Source organism: Pygoscelis adeliae, unplaced genomic scaffold (genome assembly GCF_000699105.1).
Source record: "Pygoscelis adeliae isolate BGI_AS28 unplaced genomic scaffold, ASM69910v1 Scaffold4, whole genome shotgun sequence".
Classification (NCBI taxonomy): Eukaryota; Metazoa; Chordata; class Aves; order Sphenisciformes; family Spheniscidae; genus Pygoscelis; species Pygoscelis adeliae.
The window spans coordinates 1,785,711-1,808,073 of NW_008824986.1; the positions used below are offsets into that span (position 1 = coordinate 1,785,711).

Sequence of the window (22,363 nt, forward strand, 5' to 3'; positions counted from 1 at the left end):
TACCTGGAGACAGGAAAGTTCCCCAGCCCCTTTCCCCATTTCTTCAGGCAAACACAACTCCACCCAAACAGAAATCAACTCCTCATAACATCATGTAAAGAGCACCCCACACTACATTCTGGCCTAATAAAAACAGGATGACATTTCAGAACTGAGAAATAGGAAGTTAGGCACTTAAAAGTGGCTTGGTTTTTCAGAGGTGCTGAATACTCACATCTCCTACTGACTTCAATGGGAGTTGCGAGTGGTCTGCATTCTGAAAAAAATAAAACCACTTCTATATGCATGCCTTACTTTGAGTACCACAGCTAGTTTATATTAACTATGTTCATACAATGCCTAGCATAAAGGCACTTACATTTTAAGTAGATCTGGTCAGAATTACTAAAATAAAATTAGTCTAATAATGCAATTTTAAATTGTCTAGTTCCAGTGCGTTCTCCAGCTTGAAAGAACATATTCAGTAGCAATAAAAAAGTTTTCTGAAAGCCACAAAATTCATAATCCAAGATACCTTCATCTTCGTCTTCAGCATCTTCTGCCTCCATCGGATCATATTCTTCTTGATTATTATCATCTTCAGTTTCTTCTTCATCTTTAGAATCATCTTTCCTCTTATCTTCCCTCTGTAACAAAAGTTCCTAAAAATTTAGTCAGAACTAAAAAACAGGAAAGTAAAAACCTCACTACCATTCATTCAAAATTTGCATGTTTATATTTAGTCACTTAAAAAACCAAATGCAATTTATGTGATATAGCTGAATGTTATATAATGTATTATGTATATAAGTATTATGTGTATAATACTCCCAATACACCTGTAAAATTTTTAAATTACTGAGTATGATTGCAGCGTATTTAAATAGATCAACGAGTCAAATCAATTAACTAACACTACAAGACCTGAGTTTTTGAAAGCAATGAAGTAAAATTCAAATAGAAAGAGCTTAATATTGATCCAGACAGGATAGTACTTCATATGAGCTAGCTGCAGACCTTCTTTTCATCTCTGTCTTCTTTTTTGTCTTTATCATCTCCAGATTTTCTCCTCTTAGGTTTTGGATCATCTGCTTCATCATCTTTTTCTTCTTTTTTTTCTTTTCTCTCATCTTTTTTGCTTTTTTTGTCTTTTTTGTCCTCCCTCTCTGGGAGAGAAATCAGTGCTTTGTAAATTCTGACACCAAAATCTCTCTGAAGCATTTCATTGAAGAGTTCTGCAAACAATGATACCTGCACATAAAAAAAGAATGAAAAGAGAACTAACAAAAAGTTTTACAATATATATATTAAAAATTTGTACACTTATGATTAAATAGCTATGAGGTGCTGTCTTACCAACTTTTATGATGTCAGAATTTTATGTAGCGTTAGATTTCTTACTATCTGCTTTGAATATGGAAACCTTAAACAACTTTATAAAAATGCTTCTTTCCTGTACTGCAGTAGTTTAGGACCTAGACTAGCTGTATAAATTATAAACTCAGTTCCATATCTGAAAACCCGCGCATTTCTTCTAGATATCATACAGTGACTATACTGCTATTGTAAACCATGCACCAAAGACTGGACAATTTTTTCTAGGTATTGCAAAAAGAAACTAACTTATTTAAGTTTTATTTTGCCATGCTATCATAAACTTTTACAATTTAAGAATACTACTGTTATCACACAGAATTCAAAAGAAAAAAGAATGGCTAACCGTAAGTCACATAGCTAAATTACCTCAAAGGAATGTTCTTTATTATCTTCTAATCTATAGTCCAGAAGAACACTAAGAGACATAATGCTGCAGTCAAACTTCCCACTCTTTGCTGCCCAGTTAGGATGTACAATGATTGCTGGTTCATCAGGCAAGATATATCGTCTCTCCCGCCGCTGACGTTCCATTTCTTCTTGACGTTTTCTCTCCTCTTCCTACAAAGAGGGGAAAAAAAATAACATACAGCGTATTCCAAAGCTGAAGTTTCAGCCTATATATTAGTTTTTAGGACTCACTGCTTTGAAGAAAGTGAAGGAAAGCCTAAGCTACTGCATGCAACACAGAAGACAGACAGAAGTCACAGACTAGAATTTCCAGAATGCATACTGTGTCCAATGCCCACACTCACCTACGACGACTGGAAACTCAAGCAACACAAAGCAGGACATGCACAGTTGTTTAGCACACAGAGCAACAAGCACCTTCCAACTATCTTATGGTGCTAACCGCAGCATGTTTACTCGACACTGGAAGGACTCGAGGTAGTTCACTTCAAGAAATGGTGTGCAAGCTAGCAAAGGAGTCAAGGCTCCTGAGCGGTCTTTTGTTTGTTTAGGGGTGGTTTTAGAGCTGTATAGTACAGTAAGCTGTCTTATTCCTTACACAGGAAGAGTAAAGGCTTCATACATCATCTTCCCAAAGATAGCCAACGCAGCTTTAACAATTATCAGATGACAATTTACTTGGCTCTTCTTATTATGGGAAAAGCAATCTCTATAGATACAACTGATGCAAATCAAAACAAAAGCGTAAAAAAGGTAAAATACCAAGCAGCTTACTGATTGCCAAGAGAGAAATATTAAAGTCTTATGAGTATGGAAAAAAAAGTCATGGCAGAGCTTACGCTTTTTAAAAAAGCAAGCACAATCAAAGCTCCCTCCCCTAATCTTAAAGAAAGCTGTGGCAAGAAACCCCAAGATAGCTGAAGCCCATCCAAGCTGTGGGAGAAGGCAGCAGCTGACAGAATTAGCAAGCACATGGCCTTTGCTCCCTCAACACAGTTTACACAGATAAATAAAATTTCAAATCATCCCATATTGATTAGCAGGTAACACACAAAAAGGCAGGTTTAAAAGCAACTAACACAGAACACATTCTCCAGATATTTATGCCCCTTTTCTGTGGTTGAGCTTTGGCCTTATTGCACAGATCTTGTTTATCCTCGTGAAATAGCAAGACAGACTAAGTAGTACTGACACTACCAATGGCAAAACTGAGAAACTTCAATACGCAGGAAGTTTATCCAAAAGCAAAAATTAAAGCTTCATAATAAGGGAAAACAAACCTAAGCAAACCACTAGCCATGTGAAGAAACTGGACTGTTTGAGACACTATAACCTTCTACAGACTGGAACCTGCCCTCCCCCGCATTTCCACAATAATTCCCTAAGGCTTGTATACCACTAAAAGCCAATCCAACTAAACAGCTGCTTTTCATCTAGGTTAAAGAAGTTAAAGATCTTGTTAAGTGTGTTCACCTGTTCTCGAGCATAGTTTTTCTGAGGAGTTTGGGATTTATTTTTCCTTACATTTAAGGTCTGACATTAACTCAGACACCCTTAGTGCAGTTGCACATTTCAGCTGACTCTGCTGATATAAAGAAATTCAAACTTCCCAAGATTTCGTTCCAGTTCAGCAGCTCAAGTTACAGCAAGAGTTCCCAGTACAGTCATCCGAGAACTACAAAATCCCAACACAACTAGGCATATTCCTGTACTTTTTATACTTATATATTTATTTATACAAATTTTATATATTTTATGTATTTATGTATATTTAATAATACTTAAACCAAGTATGTCCAAAGCCTAACCTCTTTGTCATCTTCAGATTTCCTATCCTCCTCCTCTTCCTCTTCTTTCTCAGACTTCTCTAGCTCCTTTTGCTCTTCTTTTTGTTCCTCTACTTTCAGCTGCTTTGTCAGTCGAGCTATCAACTGAGATTTCAGTCCTTTAGAGCTAAGGGTTCGACTTTCTAATTCTTTGCGAAGGTCATTTACCTGGTAAATAAAAGCTCTGTAAGTGGTACCAACCAGTGACATTGTAAAACATGTGATTAACAGAAAAGGTGAAGAAAAATTAAGTAAGAGCACTGACGAGTCAACTGTATTTTTTAAATCTGTACTGAAAAACACTAATATTTACTGACATAAAACATACTACATTTAAAGTTGTGTTCTCAAAGTACCCCTTTTTAGGGGACTTTTCACAGGGACAGGGAAAGGATTTTACTATAGTAAAATAGTTTATTACTATTAATCCTTTCGAGGAAACTTTTTATTACGTCTCCTGACATACATTTTTGTAAAATTATTGCCTTTTTAAACTAACATTAAAGTATTTTAGACCCCACATTTTTTAATGCAAGTTGATACGACCATATTACTGCATAACTTTCATTTTCCAGTTAATGTATCATATGTGATACATTTTAATTGTACAAAGTTCGAAAGTTCAGAATAGTTTCAATTTGCTGTATTCACTTATTAAAATCAGGAGTCACACTTGCATACTGTGATATCACATCTAATTCCTATAAAATCAGCAAGGAAGATAAAACACTACTGAAATTTTTTTGCTCAGTTAAGGGAATATACACCTATATTTCGGGTCATGCCTTAAAAATGAAAATGTACAATAGAATCAAATTTTAAGAAAAGTGTTAGTTACCTTCATTGTTTTTGGATCCAGTTTAGACCAGTGCGTAGGTGTAGAGATCTCTTTAGCTTCCCCATCATCCTTCTCCTCTTCATCCTGACAAATAAAATTTAAAAATTATCATTCAGAAAGCTTGAAAGCATTTAAGTTATTTTTTAAATTCTGTTGCTGATCTGTGCAAGGTCACAACTGTTTCAGATAGTCTTCTCCTAAAGTTATTATTTAGACAAGTTCACACACACATTCTACCACTTTATAAATGATCACAGTGCCACTCAGCCAATACAAGCCAGATCTGTGGAACACAAAAGGGTGATAAGCAACACCACAAAGAATATCGGGGTTACACAGACACTGCTGGTCTCCATTAACCACACAGTGTGTGATCTTCCCCCAGATTTTAAATCCCCCAAATTACTCTTTGTTCAGTCAGACCTTCCCTTATTCCAAGATGTTGATCAACCACATGGCCTGAAATTCAGATGTTTCAGAGTAGTGTTTGTTCAATTTCAAATATCACAATTAGAACTGGCCACAAGAGAGAATTTAGAAATTTTAGAAAATGGCAAAATGTTTAAAGACAGCTATTCATAAACTGCATCTCACTCAACAACTGGTCCCAGATTCCAGCAACTACGTCTATGATAAAAAATTTTCTGCGCATCATAAGCACAATTTAATTCCATTTGTGATATCAGCACACACATTTAAAGTTAGTGAACTAGCTGAAATAAAAATAAAAAACAACATTCACTACACTGCTGAAAGCTGGTTTACCAGTCATTGTTACCAGTTATGTTCCTCCTATGTATGTATGTTGTGTAGTATGTGGTGTGCATTTTGTGCCTGTGTTCCTGTGCCTGTGAGAAGCAGAAATAGAAAAAGGGATTAGCGTTCAGTGCCTGTTCTCCATCAGCCTCCTTGCGTTCACCCTGAAGCTTCTCGACCAGCTGCTGCTTGTATCCTCGGGAGAGGGTTTCCCACTCTGAGCGGGTGGGAAGGCAATGCCAAACATCCGGGAAAAATAAAACCACTGTCTCCACATGAGCTGGAACTGTACGCCCCTTGTGGGTCTCCTCAGGGCGATGGTAGCGAATCTCTGCAAAACGGTACCTGTTGCAAGGGAAGAAGCATGTTGGAAAAAAAATTCTACAATACATTTTAAAGAGCCTAGATCACTTGTAGCACATCAAGTAAAGAAACTTTGCTGCAAGACCTTGAAGTTTATCTAAAGAAAAAAATTATGGAAGCCATCTTTTCTCTTTTGGCACATTTGTAAAAAGGTATCACAATTGAAAAGGAGGAAAACCAACAAAATTATTTTTCTATATAACTTGTTGTTTAGCACATAGAAGTTTAATGCGCAAATGAGAGTTGTTGAAGCACAGTAGACTTTCCTGGTATTAGTAAAACCGCAATGAGTGTTAACACAGGACGAAAACTCATCAAGAGAAAATATGGCTATATAACGAACAGCTATTTATTTATAACAAAAGAACAATGAAATGAAGTTCTCTTGACGATCTTCTCCAGCTATGCACAAAATGAAAAATATTTTCAACACACATTCATTAAAAAAATTACAGCATAACATGTCAAAATAAATCCAGAATTTTTAATTAGTTCTTAATGCAGTATTCAGCACAGTTGGCACCAATCAAGCTTATTACAAAACAGAACATCCTTTGAGTAGTTTACCTGCACTACCAAGAGCAGCCGACAAAGAAAAAGAGGTTTTTCCATCTTTTTTTTAAACTTCTGGTAACAGACAAATATTTCTACAGTGTACTTTGCTTTGCAGTACAGTACTTACCATTGTGTGCACACACTTAAGTCAATCCCTGTAAGAGCCTTGCAACAACGAATAGCCGTCTTTATCAGCACGGAAGGGTCCTTTTCTGGATCAGGTCCATCCAGTGATGGGGACCAGTGTCCTCCAATAGCCATAGCTTCATCTTTGCCTTTCATACCCACTAAAAACTAGACAAAAAGAGTCTTCTGAATGTTCCCCTACTGGGCGTGAAGAGTCATTTTCCCAAAGCACATGAACGAATATTTCATAGCCCATACACTGAAATCTGTGAGTAAACTGTCACATTATTTTGAAATCTGAAAATGAAAGTCAGTCAAGAAAGAGTTCAGTTATTTTTTTCCACAAAGTATTTCAGAAATGGAATAGGTTGAAAACATCATCACTCATTCTTGTTTGCAAGACTTTCCATCAAGTTTCTTTATTGGTATAGGCTTGTTCCTTTGCAATTAAAAGCCTTCTAACACAAAAGACAAACAGATACTAATTTAAATGGTGTCTTAATTCTGATATACATTTATAGACGTTCCTGCTTAAAAGTGAGAAAGCAAAGCTACAAAAGATAAGACCACAAGAGCATTATATCTATAAATTCAAGTACTCCCATTTGCTTTAAGATGATGGAAGTTTAATTGGAAACCAAGTCTGTGTTGTCCTGAAACACCATAGCACTTACAGGTTGTTCAGTTTAACAATAGTTAAATTTCACTTAATACAATGGTTACTTAACTGTTGCTTCATTTGTATTCTCTTCACAGCTGAGCCCTTAAAAAAAGTCTAAGTGCTTGTAAAAAAAGGCTAACAAAGTTAATTATTATATAATTAATATAGGTTTCTCCAAGTATCTATTTTGTTTGAGTTTGACTAAGTTGAAGAAAACAGTAAATATGAAAGCAGTGAAGATGGAGCTCCTATCAACTGGAAAAAGAATTGACATATAAACTAGGTCTCTTCAGAGGAAAAATGAAGCCATCATTTAGCTGCCTACAAACTCCTCCCTTATCAACAAATATTTTAAAGCTCTGTAACCAACCTTTATTGCCAGAAGTGTCTGGCATTGAAGCATATTTACCTTTACAAGTCTAGCAGGATGCTGAAATCCATCACGAAGTTCTTGGGGATCTTCAGCCAGAGCACATGACTTGTGATAGAGATCTTCCATACTAGGACTAGCCATCAACATCACCTGTTGTGTAAGTCAGATCAGTCTTGTGAAGGTCTCCCACTATGACCGGTAAACAATGACCACAACTTGCAAACATACACATAGCGGTACTTTTTCCTTAATGTCACAAAAAATCAGAACAAGTAAAGGTAAAATAATATTATAGAACTGAGTGTTAAAATGTCTGCCAAGGACCAATTTCCCTCCGTCCCATATAGATGCAATGTGTGACCATATTAAAAAAATAAACAGAAAGCATATAAAAGCAACATGCTTCGTGTGTTATCACTATATACCAAATACCCTATACCAAGAAGCACACTGAGTTTGTGTACTGGTTTCAGTAACTGACTCCTTCCATTTTCTCACAATCGCAAGAGAACTGACCAACACAATCATCTGCATCCTCATAGCATCCCATTAGCCCAGTCAAATCTAACAAGATTGCTTTATATCCTAAAGCGATTAATATTATGAAACAGGATGCTATTCCTCAGTTACTGAATATATTTTGAAGCTTAACCTTCTGAAAGAGAGCTCTTGCTCTGCATCAACAGACTGAAAAAAAACAGTATGTCTGATACTTGAGCCAAGGCTTCAAAGTTTTTATACACAGAAGGCAAGTAAAGTTAAGTATTTCAGAAATAAAAGCGTTAAAGGCAGTTTTGTTTCTAAACCTCTCTTTAACATGAAATACTTCTAAAACAGATTAAAATAGGTCTGAGAATTCTAGGTCAATGAAAGAGCTTTCAAATGGAATGGGTTTTAGGAAGTTTTGACACTGAGGTCTTTTATACATCATTACAGCCCTTGACGCAGCATTTTTTGACATTCGCATAATCCCAATATGCTCAATCTACTTTCAACAAAATAATAAATATTGAGATGAATCTGAAGGAAGAAAGAAAATATCACTAAACAGAAAAGCGCAAACTGCACAGAAAGGACCCTTGAAGGAAAAGAAAAAAAAAAGGGCTCAATTAACTATTCAGATTAATTGCCTAAGAAATACATTCAGAGATCTTGTGGGAGCTGGCTTTCTTTCCTATAATCAGATCAGTGCAACTGGGTGCAGAGAATGGAAGAGACCTCAGTAAAAACAAGATTTAGGACAGCTCTAGTAACAGAAAAACAAACTGAGTTTCAGTCACGATTCTTCAAGCTCTACATACTAGCTCTTTACTGAAAAGTTTAAAATGCTGTATTTTGCTCAAATCGCTGTAGAACATTTTCAGTTCAGTTATACTCACTTTTTCACCCTATTGGTAAAAAAAATTTCTAATGAAGAGTCATAATAACGGAAACCCGTACAAACCTTTGCACTGTATAGATGATCAGCATCAGGTGGATCAAGGACAGCAGCATTTTTATCTATAGGATCTACTTCTCTATGCATTACGTAGAAATTACAGTAGTTTCCCAGCTGAAATGGTCTAGACATAGGAAAAGCATCCACCCATGTAAACTGAGCATCAAAGAAATCGCTTGGGATATACAAGTTCTGGTAACGCCTTCTCAGCTCCATCATATCACAGCTACGGCTGAAATAACATTATTTGAAAGATACAGCAATAAAAGAACCATTAGTAAAGCATATAATTAAGAGGTATATTAATTGGAAATACAACAATTGTACATTTAATACTATATAAAAATATAGAATATATATAAAAACATATAGATAAATATATATATAGATAAAAAAATTTAAAGAGCAATATATTTAAGTTAGAGTGTCACGGATTGAAGTTTAAAAACAATAACTACTAAACACTCTTCCAATTAAAGTGTCTGCGTATTAGGGAATATTTAAACAGGGTCATAAAAGTATTTTGCAGTAGCATTCAAACATAACGAAGAACCTAGAAGTTTATCATACAAGGTTCTCAGCCATTACATATTTGATCTTTGTTTAAAGTTAAGATCATCATTTAACACTCGCTACACACGCGTGTGTTGATACGACTCTCAGTAATCTGTGCCCACAATTAAAGTGAGATGTAGGTAAACATCTGGCACTATAAACATACCAGTCCAATGAAAACTTGGAAAACTGCACCGTGTAACGAGGAACAACACGTCGCGGTCTTCGAGGTGACCTCTCCCTCTCTCGTCTAGGTGATCTCTCTCTGGAGCGTTTTCTCTGGGGCGATCTTTCCCGGGACCTACGTCTCTCTCGTTCTCTTTCACGACTTAAAAAATGCATACAAGATACAAATATTTTTGCATGCTGGTAACACACAATGGTTTCTAGCGCAACAGAAGCTAAACCTGTCAGAAATGACTCTCAAAAAGAAGAGGAGAAGTTCCTCATAGTTTGTTTCAGTACTGTCTCTTTACAAGAGACTGATTATGCAATTCCTTCATTTCAGATAGACAAGAACTCTTCACTAATATCTAACGGTAAAGCCACTTGTGCGTATCACTGACTCACTCTGGAGCAAGCAGCTCAGCTCTGTTTGAAGACAGGTCTTTACGGAATGTTTTGATTATAGTCTAGTCTTCTACAACATACCTCCTGTCATCTTTTCGGTTTGGCATAGGGTCTCCTCCTCTGTCATTCCTCCCAGAAAATCTCGATGGTGGGTCTAATCTTCGAGCTGGTTGAGGCTGTGAAACTAGACGAACAGGGGGCTGTAACAAACCTCCTGAAACAAAAATTTACAAGATCAATACATAATAGCGGGCAACTATCTACACTTTACAAACATTGCTGCTTTACAGTTGTTTCACCTGTGTACATTTTCTAAACTAACTCTAGAGTCAAATAAATCTATTTATTAACAACACCCACCCTAAGAAACCCAAGAGACCTATGCTTTTCTTCACTGATGCAAACTGAGGCTCCAGTAAGTGAAATTGGTTTAAAAAGCATCTTCTTAAGACGGAAGCTAATATAGTCTAAGCACATAGAAGCTATCACAGTAAATAGCTAAGCCTTTTCTTAGAAAAGTAATTTGTTTTAAGATAGATATACTACCTACTCACTGAATTAAAGAAAATCTAACTTATTTTTGAGGCTATTCATAGGTAAAAACAATTAGCTTCCCAAAAAATTATTCTTAAATCAATTTATTATACTACCACATCAATCCCCCAGCAAATACTTTTGCTGTCTCAAGGCATTTAACCAACTGATTGTAAATGGAGCAGATTACTAAACACCAGTGAACAACTAGGACTAATTAGACTGTAATAAGCATTTATCCAAAACAGCTCTGCTTAGGTAATAGCTTCAGATCTTCTCTTGTTTTTACTGTGGGTAAGATAAGTCTTAATTTTATCTTATTATCAATCCTATTACTGATTCTTCAGCCACTCAAAGTTCAAGTGACCCCACAACAACCTTTGTTTTAGATTTGCCATGTTCGGCAGTGTTTCTTCTCTCCAATGCCAACTTGGCTAACTGAAATAAATAAAACACAAATATTGTTTTAACAATACAACTGTGTGAAACCTGATCTTGTTGAACACTGCAGAAGATGCTGAAGAACTACACTGCCATTAATACTTTCAACTCCCCAACTTGTCTGTGAAAGCATCAGAATAAAAACTACATTGAATTTGCTTTCAGATTATGAAATCTTAATGTGAACAGGAGTCCATGCGGATTTCACTAACCAGGCGATTCTTGAGCTATTTCAGGCAACGTAATGTGCCTTGCATATAGCTGCAGGAAGATGCATATTCAAACTGAAAATTCTGTAGGGCCCTTTCCGTATTATTTCAACTATTACTTCAGTCTTCTGACTAACAAAAAAATAATCATCACACAGTAAGTACCAGAAGGACTACAACAAACTTTGTGCACTGAAGGAGCACCTTTCTGCTGTGGCTGCTGCAGTAATGGCTGAGGCTGTGTCTGAAGCAAAGGTGTGATTGAAGCTGCTGATATCTGTGCCTGCAACAAGGACTGTGGCTGCGGCTGTGCCTGAACACTGAATGCAGTCTGCTGTGCAATGGGCTGAAGAACTGCCGGAGGTGTCTTCAGTAACGGCTGAGCTTGCGTCTGGTTCTAACAGCAGAAGAGAAAATGAGTTGCAAGTGAGCTTGAACCAGAAGCAGTCAGTACAAGTTACACTGGGTAACCCCATATACCTGATTTGGAAGCGTCTGGATCCTTTGTGCATTCCATTTGAATGGCATATTAGGATTGTAAGTAGCTTCTACCAAAACTCTGTCACCCACCTGAGGTGTCTTTCCTTTAACAGCACTGCAAACATTACAGAAAATGTGTTGTGAGAGCCTTATTTAGCTAGCTTTACATTTACAAGTTACATTTAAAGTTGAGAGAAAGTAGGTAAGAGTTCACTAAAAAAAGCTTATAGGAACAGCATCTACCCCCAAATTCAGTGAAAATACTATCTGCTTCAGTTCAGGGTATGCACAGGTATTTAATTTCTGTCTTTGGCCCAAAAGCAGAAGTTCCCTAAACAGTAATGAGTTAAGATAGGCAGAAAGCAAGTTGTATGCATTTCATGACCCACAAATTCTGCAATTTCGTATTATAAGGAGCTTAATACCTTCTGAGTCTCCCAGCTTTGTTTTTGCATTAAGAAAACTCAAAAATTCACATAAAGGAACTCACATCTAGTGTCTATTAACCTATTTGACCATCCGACTTTCAGTGTTGACAGAAAAACCATACTAACTGCAGGCACTATCAATGGAGTGACAGAATTAGAACGCAATAATCTAAACCTTTTATTTAGTGAGGGTATCACAGAGTACATCTGCAGGCAAGTATTTACATCTTACCTAAGTTGAAAAAATACATCTTCATCCACAAAACCAAATGTATCATGTAGTTTAGTAACTACCCCAGTGAAGACACGCTGCTTTTGTGGTTGGGTTTGCTGTTGACTTGACCGGGGTGCTGGATAAGAAACAGTTATCTGGGCTGCCGGTTGAGGAGTAGACAGGCTAAGACTGGTAGGTAGCGCAACAGCTGGCTGTAAGCAAAATAAAGCAAACTATAAATCTTATAACCAGCTGACATACCTACAAGGAACAGTTCCTTTACCCATGTAGACAGGAGCTTAAGATGTCTCTAAAGCAATTATTCTGAATAGAGATATTCAGAACATGGAAGTTGCTTGGGGTTTTTTTTAGATTACTTTTTTCCTACTTTGAATGAAGACTGGCTTTGTTTATGCTTTTCTTTTAAAAAAGTCAACTTCCCCAAAATACACACATTGTCTAGGAAAAAAAATGAAGACTGCGTTATTGTTTACAGGCAACCCGTACAGTGTGCCTGAGGAGGAGATAAGTTCCTAACTTTCCTAGGAATACACGCTTAGACATTATTCTCCATTTATATCCCAACTGTAGCTGGAATATAAATGTAGTGTTGGAAGTCAGTAAAGGTTGAGGCTAACACAAACCCTTCCTTAACTCAACAATTCACGTGCTTGCCTTCTTACAAAAGCAGAACACAGTAAGATAATGAAATTAAGTAACCTATTTCTACTTTTTTTTTAAAGCATGTTTAAAAGGTTAAGCGAAAACAGAACTAGAGCAATTTACAGTGTGTTAAATGGTTGCATGTTTTAAACCTATCAAGCTCAGCAGGATTCTTTTTAAACCTCTCTATACACATACTGCAATACTGTTAACACAGAAAGTTAAATTCCTTCTCAAAGGAGAGAAAGAAAGATTTTCCCAGTTTGTTACTTACTGCAAAACAACTGAACACTTGACGTTCAAACCAAAAAAAATTATCATGTAATCAACACACATATTGCCTTCGAGATTAAGGAAAAGCAGTTGCCATTAATTTTTGAAACCAAGGCTATGCATATTTTAACATCTGGGCAAAATAAACCTATACCAATAAAATGTCCATTCATATTAGTTCATTTTACAGATTAAACTACCCAAGATGTCACAAATTTGCACTCTTACATTATCTGTGTTTGGGGATGAAGACCAAACAATAAAACCAAACTAACCTGAGTTAAAAGGGTCTGCTGAGGTTGCTGCAACTTAAAATAAATAAAGTTATAAATTAATTTTATATGCTTAAGGAAACTGTACAATTTTACCTCCTCTTTACAAGTAAGAGTTTTTGCTTAATCTGAGTCAGTTAATAGTCCTTTGGGGTTTGGTCATTTCAGCAGTTTGCATATGCATAAAATTGTGCTCATGTAGTTAATTTTAAGATTGTATAATCCAGGTTTATTCAGTAAGCAAAAATGGTAGGTTTTTTGTAACTGAAAGTTAATAGCTATACCAAAAAAAGTTTTGGCAGCTGAAGAAGCTTAGGCCTGTAACTTCCATGTCCTTTTATTCTTTTTCAAAATCCTGTTAAGTTCCAAGACCTTAAAAAAAAAGTGAAAGGGAACTTTTTTTGGACAGCATCTTTCCAGCAGTTAAAATACATGGCCCTGTTTAGAGCAAAGTTTAGCAGGAATCGTGTACACATGGAATAGTATATATTTTTAAATTTCCTTTTTGCATGAAGGTAGGCAGGCTTCCATTCTGGATAAGTCTCTCCAAGTTTATGAACTTCAAGCTCTCTTTCACTACAAAAAAAAAATTACTTAGTTTCTTTAACAACTTCCCATACGAGGATGATTTTGGACACAAATCCTACAAGACACACAACCAACATCATTTTTAAAGTTATTTGTGATGTACACAGTAAGAATCAGACAAACCTGTTGCTGTACACTATAGAGAGTCTGCTGAGGTTGTGAATATTGCTGAAACAGATAAAAGCAAAATATCTCATAAACAGGAAGTATTATTACCCCAATAATACCAAATACAAGTTATCTGCTAAGCAAGTTTTAGACAGAAACTATCCACATTTAACAATTCTAATACAAAACATAAGTAATAGTATCAACATATATTACTTTCATAACAAATATTCTTAGAGTGGACTCCAATGTACTCTTTCTAGCTAAAACCGGCAATTTTTGTTAAGCCTGACACTTACACAGTATCTAGGGCACAGCATGAAATCATGCAAAATGCTATTAAGGGTATATATAGTGATGGAAGATACTTGGAACTTGAGATTCTCAGTTTAGGTGCAGCAAAACTCCTTTTCCCAAAAGGCTTTCCATAGCTAGAAGTCAGAGCACCTCCAATAGCCAAAATTCCCACCTTCACGGATAAATACAACTACTGATAGCTGTAAACCTAAAATCCCACTGTTTTTTAAACAGGTTTATACTGCAATGTTCACCATTTCCCATTCTGCTTTTCTCCTGGATACTTTAGCTTTACAAAGCCACTGTTTTATATTGTTAAAATTCATACAGTCAACAGCAAATGCTCCTTTTTCTTTACCTGCTGTAATGCAGCTGCTGCAGCTGCAGCTTGCTGCTGTAAAGCAGCTGTCTGAGTTAGCTGATAGTTCGTTGGTGTTTGTGTAGTTAGGCCTGCTGCTGCCAATGCCGTCTGCTGGGTGTATATTGTAGGAGAGGCTCCAAGCAGGGATGGCTGCTGTACACCAAGAGCAGCTGAAAAGAGAACACACACAATAAGCACTAAGAGCAACTTTAAACAGTTGAGGCTTCTGACAGTTTGACGCAGCATGTGATGCTTCATTCCTGAGTCAAGCCCATGAAGTAGATAAATCCAATTCCAAAATTCAAGATAAAGGATCACACCTCACTAGCTTCTCCTCTAAATTCATTTACAAATAGTACACCACAGCAGAGGCACAGAGACCACTTAATTTCCTTCTCTCAAGTTGCTCATGCTTTTATAGCTCTAGTAGTTGTCATCCCCATTTGCGCCCATCCCCAACACATACACACACTGTATTCTTTCTTGAACGTATTTCAGGTTTTGGATAAGCCAGATGAAGATTGTTGCTCTGTTCTGTAAATTAATTAATACATTTCATTCTATCCGAGGGCAAGAGAAATCTTTACTGTAATAGCAGCTATGAAACGGAGGCTTACGGAACATGTTCTCTGAAAACACACAAGGCTTCGCTTCACTCAGTACTGTCTTTGTTCCCGAGTGAGCTGGATTTGGGGGCTGGTGGAAAAGGAACAGCCTTATAACAACAAGGAGTTTAACTGGTCCCCACATATAAAGGGACCAAGTCAAGCTCTCCCTAGCTCTTACTAGGAAGGGTTTGTGCTGCCCAGACTCAAACTGCCTGGAAGGAAAGATTAGTTTATTTTATTGTCATATCAGCTTTTAATTCACTGCAGAAGATTAAGCAAATCATGAGGAGCAACTATCCACATGCTGTGCTGCTTACACATGCGATACTGCCAAACAAGGTATACTTAAGCCTTGTGGATGGAACTTTTAGGGACAAAGAGCCCTGCACAAGGCAAATCTGAGTGAAGAACTGCAAACGTATCTAGAAACCTGCTCCCTCTTTGGCAGGAGTTTTAAAAAAAAGTTATCTACAGCTTCATGATCAACCATCACTTCATCATGCTATCAGTCTAGTCCACATGTTTAAATAAAACCAAAGAGAAACTCAGCAGGGAAACATAATTGCCAGCAAAAACATGTTGGTCAGCCACCTTCAGAACTGAAGAACATTCAAGTTGAACAGGGTTCCTTTCTCTTCCAAAGCCATTAAAGAGGCACAGTGAAATGAAGAACAGATTTACAGTATTCTTCCTGCAGAGTTTGTGCTCCACACTATTCTTACTGATCCAAAATGAGGCTGTCATTCCTGACCCAGGGATGCAGTAAGAGATTGCTTGTAGTTGGGGATCATCACCATAGAATACATAAAAATGCTGTAACCAACTCAACAGATCCTGAATAAGGTAATCCTCTCTACCATGCTGTTCTTTCCAGCAGAGCACAATCTTCGGAAAACAAGTTGATGGTACTGATAATCTTATAATTTTGGAATGAGACATGGAAGAAATACATAAGCAACAGTGAAAATAATCACCATCACTATGATCTGTATCAAATATTGTCACATAAGTATTCCAGGAAGTAATACTATTTTAATAGTGAAATCAAGCATTCTATAGTACAGCAAAATGACAGTATTTCCAGTATTACATGAATTTTTTCCCTGGAAAATTCCAACATTTGGCTTTCTTTAGAAGCCAAGCAAGCCAAATCTGAGGCTTCTCCCGTGACAGGCCCTCCATTCTCTTGATCCTCTTGCTTCCTGCTTGTCTATCAGCTCCAACTTGAATGTTTATTTTTGACCATCCAGAAGCACACTCTCATCTGAAACCTCACCAATGCCTCACGTAACACACCTTAAACAGACCTTTAAATCTAATCAAAATGCTTTGCTGCTGCATCCTGGGACAACTTTCAATTTTCTTAGCTGCATTACTTTGCTGGCCCACTCAAGGCAAATAACCAACACATAAATCTTTCTCCTCTTTTTCCACACGCTGAGCAGAAATTCCTATTAGTGCAGAAATTCACTTCATGCTATTACCTTTGAATCTGTTTGACCACGTTAGCTATTGTCATTCAGTCCAATGTTCTATTCTAATGTTGTACCAGCAAAGGGGATGGAGTTGGGAAGCGTCATCAAGCAAGTTTCACAAGTTCTCTCCTACTTTTTGTACCAAGGATCCCAACAAAAATATTAACATGCTTGCTCCCAAAATGAGATCTTGGGGTTACTCCGCTCTTCAGTTTCCACTATGTCAACTTCCCTTCCAGCATAACCCCTAACTATCTCAAACAATTCCAAGCCCACCCTAAGACTCTTATCCTGTTTTGTCCATTAAGGGGGGGGAGGGAAGGGGAAAGATTTTTTTGCCACCGCTACTGTCACTTCATGAGCATTTAATATTAACTGGGTATCATGTCATCTACAACACTGCAGACGAACTTACTAACAAAGGGCAAAGACAAAAGACTGATGAGATCCCCTAAAAGGAAACACCTATAGTAACAAGTTTTTCAGAGCTATTTGCCCCAAAGTATTCCCAGAGTTTAATTTGACTACCTTTCATCTATGTACTCATCTCAGTCAAACAGGCTCCGATTAAATAGGTGACTATGTTTGCATTACTAGTTAAAAAAAAAAAAGAAAAGAAAAAGGAAAAATCACACAGAAAAACAAGACGGAATAAATCGCAGACTGAGTGCAGAATTGACATGCGACTGCCATATTATTATTATTGGCAACAAGCATCTGCAGTGACAAAAAATAGCTTCTTAGGATTTGTAATTATCTCAGTAAGTACAGCGATGGAGATGCCTTCCTTCAAATGCGGTCTAAACAACTTCCATTCGCACCAAATACTGCATGGCATGTCCATCTGAAAGGGCATGGATAGAAATTGGAGTCCTAGGCTGCAGCTCAAGCATCTTTCTAGGTAACAGAAATTTCTCTTGTAGCAATCACAAAGACACTATTTAGTAGTCCCTCTTGCTGCTTCTGAATTCCAGAGACCCTTTAAGATTAGGGAAACATCTTCAAAGTATGTAGCTACATATATCTCCTTGGCAAGTGATGTAGATTTATTAGGATTACAGTAAAGGAGTACCCTACCCAGGGCTTTGGACACTTTTCACAGTTGTCAGAAATTGTGAGTTTGGGGCCTTGGGTTTTTAAGTTTTTTCAAGCTTAACACACTTGCAATACAAATGCCATACAACCTACTCCAAAAAAATTCCTTTTAACAGGCACACAATAGAAATAGGCTCAGTGTATATTTATCACAGGACATCCGTTTACAGCAAGCCATCAAATTGTGCATCAGCTACTATTTCTTAGCGGCTCTGAGACCCACTACATGCTTGTCCTATTCTTACACTTTTCTTCAGTCGCCTCACAGGGGCCACCAGCAATAACAAGATACTGAGCTTCAGGCACTTTTGCTTTCATCAGGTGCACTGTTCTTCACTCTAATGCAATGAAATCTTGATATAGCAAAGACGACGATACCAATCAGTCAGAACGCAGCATAGCTAGGACTTCCCCTTGACTACAGTTCTATAAAAACAGGCATCACTGTGCAACCAGAAATCACAACCCCGAAAACAGCATATGCCAAGCGCTGCGATACAAACCAAAGACATACCAAAAATCAATAGCTGAGAGAATAGGAGGGGATTCTCCTTTGCAGGCATTTCAGGAACTTGCACATCATTATGCAAGTTAGAAGTATAAAGAGCACTTGCAAAAAGCAATCTGTGCTATCTAGGAATTTTATAATTTTTAACTTTTTAAACTTTAATTTTCTGTAGTAGGCATGATTTAATTTATGCTTTAACAATGCTTAACCAGCATAGCAGGGACTTTATTCTGGTTTTAGTCATGTGATGCACAAAACCATGAGACAAGGAGTAGAGAAACAATTTCACTGTGTTACAAGTAGGAGTCTCTCTTCACACACAGATCTTTGCTGGCACCTGGAATTACCTCTCTCTCTTCTAAAGCCACAGACACAGACAGTAATTAGTAAGCTATCCCAAAGGGATTCCAGGAACCCTTCATTACACAGAATATCAATCTACAACTACCTTAGAGTCTCACACCTTAACCTGAGCCTTAACTCATATAGTTACTTCTTCACCAGGGATGGCCAAGACAGCATTCAAGTCAGCAACACCAAAAAAAAAAAACAAAACAAAAATCACCCCACCCCACCCCTGAAATTACCTTTTTGCAATTATCAAACTGGGTTTATAATACCATCACTCACCAATTTTGACAACGGCTTAAGAAAAAGCTATATATCACATTGCTTGTGTTATAAAAATCAAGATCTCTTTCCCCCATATCCAAGCACCTTGATGCTTTTGAGAAGGAACCTGACACTTGGATAAAGCAACCAGCATGCATAAAGATATATAACACGTTTTGCAAATCTTCTGAAAATACGTAAGAGTTTGGTAAATGTAGTTCTTTTAAATCAGTTTATGAACATTGAGCTTCACAAGCGTAAGCCAATCTGCGCAACTTCTTGAGCGCAGCCACAGGTGAGAAGTAGTACATGCTAGTCAGCATGCCTGAGCACTGACAGCATCTCTTTTCATCAGGCAAGCAACCTAGCCAGACAGTCATAGCTTCATGTTGAAAGGTGCATGAAAGGTGACTACTTGGCTGCAGTTCAACGGTAAACACTGTTCTTCAGCTCTCAGCAGGGCCAAAGAGCACTGCATACTTTTCAAAAGAAGTTTCCTGTGCTCTCTATTATAAATCATTATAAATCAGAATTGCCAATAAAAAAAGCAGAGCAACATGTATATGGGTACTAAAGCAGGAGCTGGGCAGCAGAATTCCGGGGACTGGATTCATTAGTACAGGCAGGGAAGAAAGACGACACAGACACAGTGATTATGCATTGCAGTAGGAATAGGAAAGGACTGCACAGAAGGACACAGGGAGCTAAATGCCTTCAAGTGATACTGGAGAGAAAATACTACAGTGTGAAGAGGGACACTAGGAACATGAAGGAAGGTGGAACTAGCACAGGAAGAAGGCAAAAGTGCAACCAAATGTTAGTCTTCAATGGCTGTCATGTTTGAGTCAGTTGCTGCTGGATGAGATGAACAGCTAAAAATCCCTGGAGATACTGTCCTCATTGAGCAGGTGAAAAAACTCTCACAGCAACTGATGCTGACTAGACCTATCCCAATTAAATTTTGCACTTCATTTAATTTAAGGAGGCTCAGAAGTAGGCTAACCAAAGGCAGAGTCATAGGAACAGGAAAATGGATAAGTTGGTGTGTGCTTCTAGTGCCCTTGCTCCATCCACCTCTTCTCCAGGGCCCCCTTCTGGTCCTGGCTCAGCGAGGTCTAAGATGGCTGCCAGCTCCTCCCTTTCAGCAGGTTTTATGCAGCTTTCCTTCTGAAACAGGACATGGAGCTGGCCCTCAGTCTCCCACCACTGCATTTGATGCACTAGCTGCCACATCAGCCAACCTATCAAGAATACTCCAGCCCAGATGCTGCCATCCTTTGATGGCTCCAAGGTATCGCCCAGTCAGACACAAAAACTAAAAGCAAAGTTTGTCTCTCTCCCATGTTCCCAATGCCGACTCTTTCCAGCTGTTAAGCAATTTCTTAGAGAGTTGTGCCATTTGGATAAGGGAAGCTATTCAGAGCTTCAGAATAGCTATTCAGAGAAACAGTGCAAAACTGCTTGTAGGCAACTGGTTAGGTACAGCAACATTTTAGGTAAAGAGTGGGACTGAATGGGCATGGAGGAAAAGGAAAAAGTACACTGGGACCAAGTATTGTGAAACACGTGGGGGGGTGGGTGACAGTTCCTAGATGATATGCACTCAGATTGGACCAATGCCCAAAGTAAAAAAACTGGAGATAGAGGAGCAATTTCAGGAAAGAAAACCGAGTCAGGAGAAAAATTTGTTCTTTCCCCCCCCCCCAGACATACACCTCCGAAGAATGGCAGGCATTCCCAACTTTTGCTAAGCTCCCAGATGTAAAACCTCTGACAAAGGAGGTATGTCATTCAACTTCGTATCAAACTAGAGCAAGATGCAAAGGACAACGGCAAAAATCATACAACTCTTCAGAAAGACATCTCTTCAACAAGGTTACTGCCTGTGCTCACATTTTGACATCCTGAATCCTCAAAGTACCACAGCTTTGTTGAAGCCTTTTCACATCAGACAATGAAACTACAGTATTTAGGAAACACTTTGTATTCAAGCAAGAGAAAAAGGCAGCCCAGAACTGGAAATGGAAGCACCAAGATTCACCACGCAGCAAGCTTCATATTCTTGCCTCAAAACCTTTTATGCTATAAAACAATGTGAAACATGAAAATCTAGCCAGCTAGGTTTTTAAATACACTAGCCTGCAGTTAAATAAGGCTTCTTAGCTAAATCAAAGGAAACCCTCTATCATTATCAGGGCGATACCTTTGGTTATAGGGATCCTTGAGTTCTAACTTGGCATTAAAAAAAAATAAAATATACCCCCTCCCCATCCAAGCAGCAAATTTCAGAGACCTCTTCACTACATGAAATATGTCCAATATATTACTAAAGGCAAAATACTTTGTAAACATTGATTTAGGCTGCCCGGGAAAGGAAACTCAGGCAGCACTTAAAAAATCTGTCATGTCTTATTAGTGCTGTTATTATTTAATCTAGAGCAATGCAATTTGATGAAAGGTAATTTGATTTACACATCTTTGGATATGAGTAACAATATCTTGTTTACTGACCAAGAGAATCAATAAAAATTCAGCTGGGATTTTACTTATCACCCCTTAAAAAAAAGCCAACCCAACAGCTACTATTAGGCAATGATCTTTAATGTCTCTATTGTGTGAAAACCTCCCAACTTAAACCACTTAAATAGAATTTAAATAAGTTAGTTAGCGTGGTGCCACTCTTAACTGCATACCCAACTACGGAATCTCCAAATCTACTAGATGTCAGGGTTCAAATATTAAGTGATATGTAAACTGACCTGGCTGAGATACTGCAGTGGCTGTAAACTGAGTAGCCCAAGGGGGATTCTTCTGTCCTCCAAACTGAGCCATGGCGAAAGGCAAAATCTCCTGGGTGTCTATCTTCTATAACTGCAATCTATTAAAATAAAGCGCAGCTACAATCTTTGAAACATATACCATCAGGCTATTTTAATTCTGGGTCAAAAAAAAAAGAAAAAAGTGTTGAAAGATTATCTTTACACCCCTAAACCTGGTGGGCAACACGCATCAGAAGTGGGAAACACAGAAAGTTGCAAGTTATTATATTGTCCTAGGGCACGATCTCCACCATCCCCTTCTTAACAATGGGACTAACGCTATTTAAACACAAAAATTTATTCACGTTTCCAACGAAGACTAAGGAAAAGGTGACTCTGCAGAACGAAAGATTTTTATTTTTTATTATTATTTCTTTTGTAGGGCTATTGCTACGCCGCCGTTTGGAAGCGCTGCCGGCAGAGGAACAACGTACGCTTTCAGCCATGGTTCAGTTTCCCTCTCCTCGAACAAGGGCAAGTTAACCACGCGAAGATGGCAGGGCCGCTCACCAACTCCGCGACTCGCCTCCCTCCCTCTCTCTCCCTCCCTCCC

General features: G+C 37.8%; 1 protein-coding gene across 1 annotated transcript in view; it reads right to left on the bottom strand.

Moving 5' to 3' along the window:
• The window catches only part of CCAR1 (cell division cycle and apoptosis regulator 1), a 28,664-nt gene extending 6,793 nt beyond the window's left edge, over positions 1-21,871 (bottom strand). The window contains exons 1-18 of the mRNA XM_009325807.1: positions 21,751-21,871; positions 14,691-14,863; positions 14,051-14,095; positions 13,343-13,375; positions 12,150-12,343; positions 11,490-11,604; positions 11,214-11,406; positions 9,907-10,039; positions 9,422-9,583; positions 8,707-8,932; positions 7,299-7,412; positions 6,230-6,396; positions 5,319-5,529; positions 4,429-4,512; positions 3,573-3,758; positions 1,723-1,914; positions 997-1,230; positions 515-626 (exon numbers count right to left, since the gene is read on the bottom strand). Of these exons, the coding sequence (XP_009324082.1) occupies positions 515-626; positions 997-1,230; positions 1,723-1,914; positions 3,573-3,758; positions 4,429-4,512; positions 5,319-5,529; positions 6,230-6,396; positions 7,299-7,412; positions 8,707-8,932; positions 9,422-9,583; positions 9,907-10,039; positions 11,214-11,406; positions 11,490-11,604; positions 12,150-12,343; positions 13,343-13,375; positions 14,051-14,095; positions 14,691-14,863; positions 21,751-21,823 (2,647 nt within the window). The 5' untranslated portion in view covers positions 21,824-21,871. The remainder of the gene's footprint in view (positions 1-514; positions 627-996; positions 1,231-1,722; positions 1,915-3,572; positions 3,759-4,428; positions 4,513-5,318; positions 5,530-6,229; positions 6,397-7,298; positions 7,413-8,706; positions 8,933-9,421; positions 9,584-9,906; positions 10,040-11,213; positions 11,407-11,489; positions 11,605-12,149; positions 12,344-13,342; positions 13,376-14,050; positions 14,096-14,690; positions 14,864-21,750) is intronic.
• Between the last annotated feature and the right edge of the window lie 492 nt (positions 21,872-22,363).